Source organism: Heliconius melpomene, chromosome 16 (genome assembly GCF_056956725.1).
Source record: "Heliconius melpomene rosina isolate 202511_hmr_F chromosome 16, ASM5695672v1, whole genome shotgun sequence".
Taxonomy (NCBI): Eukaryota; Metazoa; Arthropoda; class Insecta; order Lepidoptera; family Nymphalidae; genus Heliconius; species Heliconius melpomene.
In genome coordinates this window covers 10,180,984-10,187,119 of record NC_140404.1, presented here as the reverse complement: position 1 = coordinate 10,187,119, position 6,136 = coordinate 10,180,984, and the positions used below count along the sequence as shown (strand labels likewise).

At 29.4% G+C, this 6,136-nt stretch overlaps 1 protein-coding gene across 1 annotated transcript; it reads right to left on the bottom strand.

The window, feature by feature from the left end:
- Positions 1 to 486: 486 nt before the first annotated feature.
- LOC146531011 (uncharacterized) lies at positions 487 to 5,261 on the bottom strand. The gene is made up of 5 exons (XM_085199804.1): positions 4,950 to 5,261; positions 3,816 to 4,818; positions 3,161 to 3,314; positions 2,310 to 2,456; positions 487 to 1,912 (listed from the first exon to the last, which is right to left on the bottom strand). Exons 1-5 carry the CDS (start codon positions 5,091 to 5,093, stop codon positions 1,711 to 1,713), a joined length of 1,650 nt encoding a protein of 549 aa, XP_085055930.1. The 5' UTR covers positions 5,094 to 5,261; the 3' UTR covers positions 487 to 1,710.
- Positions 5,262 to 6,136: the final 875 nt, after the last annotated feature.

Genomic DNA, 6,136 nt, shown 5'->3' with positions numbered 1-6,136 from the left:
AAACACGGCGTTGAGCACCAAAGAATTAAACCAAATGTATTAATACTAGGTTCCCTCTGCCTACTCTGATATATAAAGGATACAGCATAATGCTATTTTATTAGAAGTTTATTTTTTGTCACCAAGATGCTGCATCAAAATTTGCCTTTGATTTTTCTAAAAAAATAATAACTAATTTAGGGAGTGATGATACTTCTATTAAGAAATTAATATTTAAATTGTGACGTTTGACGCGGCGAAGTTATAAGTGCGCTATTGAAAAGGTTAAATGTCACAGGCAAAAGAACAATTTTAGCAATAAGGTAAACAATTTTCGTATGTTTTTCTTGTAAGTTTTTCTTCAATTAGTTATTAATTTATAATTATTTTAAAATAACTATTGATTGAATATCAAAATAATTAAATATTTTGATAAATATCTAAAGAGAATTTTAAAATCTATTGAAGTGTGTGCATATAACATTGTATTAATAAAGAAATGATTATAGAGAGATAATAAAGCAAATGTTTATATTCTTTTACAATTTATTTATAAATATACCTGTTTATAATAAACGAATATAATATGTTCGACAAAATCAACAAATAAATTTAATTTATGTGTATAATAACTCAATACAAAGCGATAACTTAAAAAAATTAAAAAACCAAAAATATATTAATCAGTCAAAACATATAAGTAGAAATATTCCATTATAACTATTTAAATGAAGATAAAAGTTAATCTTAGATTAAAAATAATGTTTGTTACAATGTCTACAATCAAGTTAAGAACTTATAAGTACCTAAATAAATGAGGACGCTTTCAGTAAAACATATCGCTTAATATAAAATAACATTTAAAACTAATGTGTATATTAAATGCAAGTTGTCTTTTTAAGCTTAAAACACATTTTTATATGAGAAAAGGGGCAATTTATATTTTTATTAGCGTATGTATAACATAACTATAATTTATATAATATAATCAAAACGCTGCGTTCAGTTCTGCCACTCAATAATCAATTTTTCACACACACATCTTTTCACAAAACAATTGAGTTTTTATTAAAATTATAAAAACAAGTATACAAACTTAAAATAAATTATTCTATATTAAATTAATTATAAATTATTTTAGAGCACCAAGTAACAACGAGTACAATATTTTCTATACAAACATTACAACTTTTGTATCAACGCCCAGTTTTGCTCCGACACCAAAGCGAAATAATGAAAATATTAAATATTTTCATGGGCGTTGAGTTCCGCCACTCAACACGCAGTAACTCCTGAATTCGGCAGAAAATGGGGAGTGGAGTGCCTTAACACTAGACTCCCTCTGCCTACCATGCTACATGCGGGATACCACGTGAAGCTGAAAAACAATCCATAATACGTTTATTACATGTTCAAACCTGGAACTGATACTTTGACAGACGAGAATGTTTACTTCCTTGCGCGGTACTATTAATAAAAAATAATTTTACCATTGAAACATTACTAAAGTAGAATAACAGAATGATTTTATGAAATATAAAATAAAAAAAGGATAATTTGTTTAATGTCAGTTAGGAGGTATTGGAACTTCACCGCCGACATACGCTTATGCTATAAAACTAATAATGGATTTAGTTTTCATTTTCTAAAAGTCACAACACAAAAATACCAAAGTACATTAAAGGCACTCGTTTTTTTTATGCACAATACACATATACCTATAGTATAATTTCAAAACAAGCACTTTTCTATAATAACAGAATTATTTATCTGTACTTCAATATCATCTGCCAATTTGATGTTACTTAATGTTTTTTCTTCTTTTCCTTTGTTTGGACCATTCAATGCTTGTAGTTGAGATGAAATGAAATGTTCGGATATATGTTGTCTTAATTCAATATGAAGACGGAAGCTTTCTGTACATTCTGTGCATCTGAAATTTATTTACCAAATAATTATTTCAAGGAGTACTCAATGTCGCACCAGAACAAGTGCAATCTAAACAGCCTATATCAAAAATTAAATAGCTTACTACTTGAAAATGTGTAAATCTGCCACTAATTTTGCCAAACATAGGTGAAAATTTAATCATAAATTCTACTTGCAACGTTAGATAAATATTTATACTATCCTACAAATATTATAAATGCTTAAGTTTGCGAGGATGGATTCTGTTCAGTTGTTCTCACGCAAGAACAACTGAACAGATTTAGATGAAACTTTACAGTAATATTTAACACATATTACAATTTATATAAAGATTTTGTATAATTTGACTACAATATTAAGTTAAAGACGTTAAGGTCACAAGTTGTTTTCGTAATACTCACTTATATATCTTGTCGCCCAAATGTGCTCTACGATGTTTGACAAGATCATTACTTTGTGTAAAGGCCCTTTCACACATCTCGCATTTATATGGTTTTTCACCAGTGTGAATACGATTATGGCGTTTTAAATGATCTCTACTTGAAAATCTAAAAATAGATAGAAATAATAAAATTTATGTATTTTCAAAAATAATCGATAAATCACTATATTAATATAAAATTTTTGATTTTTATTAGCTGTACGCTATCAAGCACATAACAAAGCATAGCATACCAAAGGGTAGGCAGAAGGAACCTGGAAACTTGGTGTTACGTCACCCTGTTCCACTTAAAACACTTCCGTTCCCAACTTTCCACCGAATTCTGGAGATATTGAATGTTGAGGGATTCGTAGGGAGCGTAGAAATGGAAATATTAAATATTTTTTTTCCTCTAGTGTAAATCAAACCCACAACTTGTCGCGTACAATCACACGCTGTGCCTGATCTAATATGTTTAGTACAGTGAAATTAGTAATGAACAGAAATATAATCAATAACGAATAATATATTAGACACTAATTACTAATGTTAAGTGGTAATAAATATACTAAAAGTATTATATTATGGTCGCTGAGACACAACAGTACACCCTCTGACTGTAAACGTGATAGTTATAACTCAAGGTAATGAGTTTTATGCATTTTCACACTCAGATAACAAGACAAAAAGCAGCATTGAGTTCTGCCCGTTTCAATATGCAATGTCTTATAATTTGGGAGGTGCTGTGAGGCTCATAATGTCTTAAAACTAGGTTCCTAGATTCCCTCTGTCTACCTAGCTAGATACCCAAAAAATAAATAAATTCCTTACTTCATGGAGCATGTTTCACATTGGTAAGGTTTTATTCCCAAGTGTCTCAATTTGTGTTTCACTAATGAAGTTCTCTTTGTAAATGATGCTCCACATTGATCACATGTATAGGATTTTTCACCTGTATGAGTTATTGTGTGGGACTTTAATTCTCCTGAAAATTATTATTGGACATATTACTTTTTAGGTAAACTGTGTGTTAATATTGATGCGATGGTTGCAGGTTCAAGGTCAAATGATGAAATTAATTGTTTCCGTTTTGCCACTTTGCTTAGATAGAGAAATATCTGTACCCAAGCAATTCAATAGAATTCTGTCACTTAAATTTCTAAAACTCTGTCTATTGTCTCACACTTGGCTAAATACAGCAGATAGTGGTGCTGTGATACCACATTGATATAGCATAGAGCAAAAATATCACTTTTTACTTTTATAAGCACAAGTTTATAATAAAGACGAAAAATAAACCAAAACAACTTATAACAATGTGCACAACACTCAAAAATTTTGCTTATATTAAAATAAGTATTTTTAACAACACACAAAAGAGTAATGAGTAAAATTATTAATCTAAATTCCAAAGGATTTGCTACTCTCAGAATTTACCGTAATATAACATATGAAAAATATTCATGGATTTTAAATCCTACATTACCTTTACTTACAAATTTCCGTGGACACATTGTACATTCAAACTGCTTCAAACCTAAGTGACGTCTCATATGTTGATCTAAATTTGTACTGGAGTCAAATTTCTTACCACATGTCGGACATAAGAATTTATCTCTCTGATGTACTTTAATATGTGCCGTTAATGTTGTTAAATGCGCAAATGACTTAGGACATAGGGGACACGAATGTGGCTTAATTCCATTATGCCTATTCACATGACCTTTTAATGTTTCTTCACTTTGAAATGCTCTAGGACACAATGTGCATTTATACTGACGACTATTTTCATGGATTTTCTCATGTCTTTTTAAGTGGCTTATTTTTTTGAATACTTTGCCACATTTGCTACAAGCTATTATTCTATTTTTTTCTGTATGTTTTCTCATATGAGCTGATAGGGAATTTATAGATTTAAATTTTGAGGGACACATGTTGCATTGTATAACTTGATTTGAGCTTTGTTCAGTTGCTTCACCATTTGTGTCATTATTGTCATTATTTTTCAATGATTGTGTTTGCTCCTCATTCTTTGAATCTCTTGGAACACATTCTTCATTAACTTTGTGCCTTTGTAGATGATATTGTAATCTTGTAAACTTTATGAATGTCTTGTTACAATGATTACAACTATACTTCTTTTTACTACTTTTCTCTCTACACTTTGTATTTGGTTTGTTAGGGCTATACTTATCGGAATTAATATTTTCATCTATATTTGAAATTAAAATATCTTCATGTTTCATTTCAATTTTGGGTTCAAACTCAAAAAAATTATCACCATCAAAGTTCTGTTCTTCTTTGATATTAAGTTTATGGACTTTTTCCATATCAATGTTAATGGACATTTTGGTATCATTGTTACTGAGGAGTATTTCTCTTAATCTCATATCAACTTTTTCTGCAACTTCCCGAAAGTTATAGAAATTTAAAAGGCATTTTTGGCAAAATTTACAGATTTTTTTTGGTAAAGCATCTTCCTTTTGCACCTATAAAAATTTTAAAAATTTATATCAAATCATTAGTTTTTAATATCACAATAATTATAAAAAAAGGTACGAATAAGAGGAAGTGAAACAAAATAGTAATCTTTATAAACTTAAGGTATTAAACTACTTACACTTAATCTTGTACATGATGTTAATATATCAGCTAAATTTGTAGAATTTAATGTATATATAAAAATATCAAACATAGAAGAATCTTCATTCATACACGTACGACAACAGTTCTCATAAGATTTTAAATCTTTATCAGATTCCATGGCAATTAAACTGTATCTACATTAAATTTATTATAGATTTATATTCTTGTTAGATTATGTTAATAAGGTAAAGGTAATAATTTTAAAATCATATAAAATTATTTTGCAACAATAAAAAATAATAGTTTTATTTCTTCTGTCACTTGAATTGAATGTCAATCACAATTGTCAAATCTAAATATTTATTACTGTCATCGAACTTTGACAAGTATCCACAGACCTTGTGGTCTTGTGGTTCCAAATTTTCAATCCTCTATAGGCCGTTTTACGCCTGTGAAGGCTTGCCAAGCTTCAACCAACACCAGAGTCTAAACCAATACATCAAACAGGTGTATCCATTGGACCAGGGTTGTGATGGCTTGTGAGAGCTTGTCGCCGATTTGGTCTGATGTATTTTGGTTTTTAAGCGCAGATCAAAGGGAAGGCGAGGTATGCACGTGTAGGCGCATAACGTATATTAAGTCTCAAGCATGGAACCTGTACTCTTTAGAGTAATTTATGGTCTCACTCATGAGTTCATGCCGAGTAGATTTGTTATACTGCGCATTATTATAATTCTTTACAAGGAAATAAATAATTGAAAATTGCACTATCTACTGATTTATTTTAATGTAAGCCAAGTTATAAATATTGTGCGTTTATACATATGGTAAATGAGCTAAAATATATGAAACACTATTGTTAGTGTATTCTTTCATTGTTAATTCAGAATAAATAAAACCTCAAAGTTATTTTAATTTCATAAACATATATTAATTTATTCCAATATACAAAATACTTATTTCATGTCGTTTTTTTACTGTTTAATTGTTTGTTTGTTTGTTTCTCTGAAGAGCTTTCAAAAAATTCAAAAGTGGACCGGTCCGAATCGGTGTCAAATTTCAAATGGTGGTGTTGATAGCCACTTGGCAAATCTCAAAAGTCGTGTAAGCACTGCATTAAACGCATTTATATATTGTTTGATAATTTACACGAATCTATATATAATTCTAGTAAAAAAAATTACTTCTCACCTTCACAGTTTATTCCGCAGGAGACTTTGG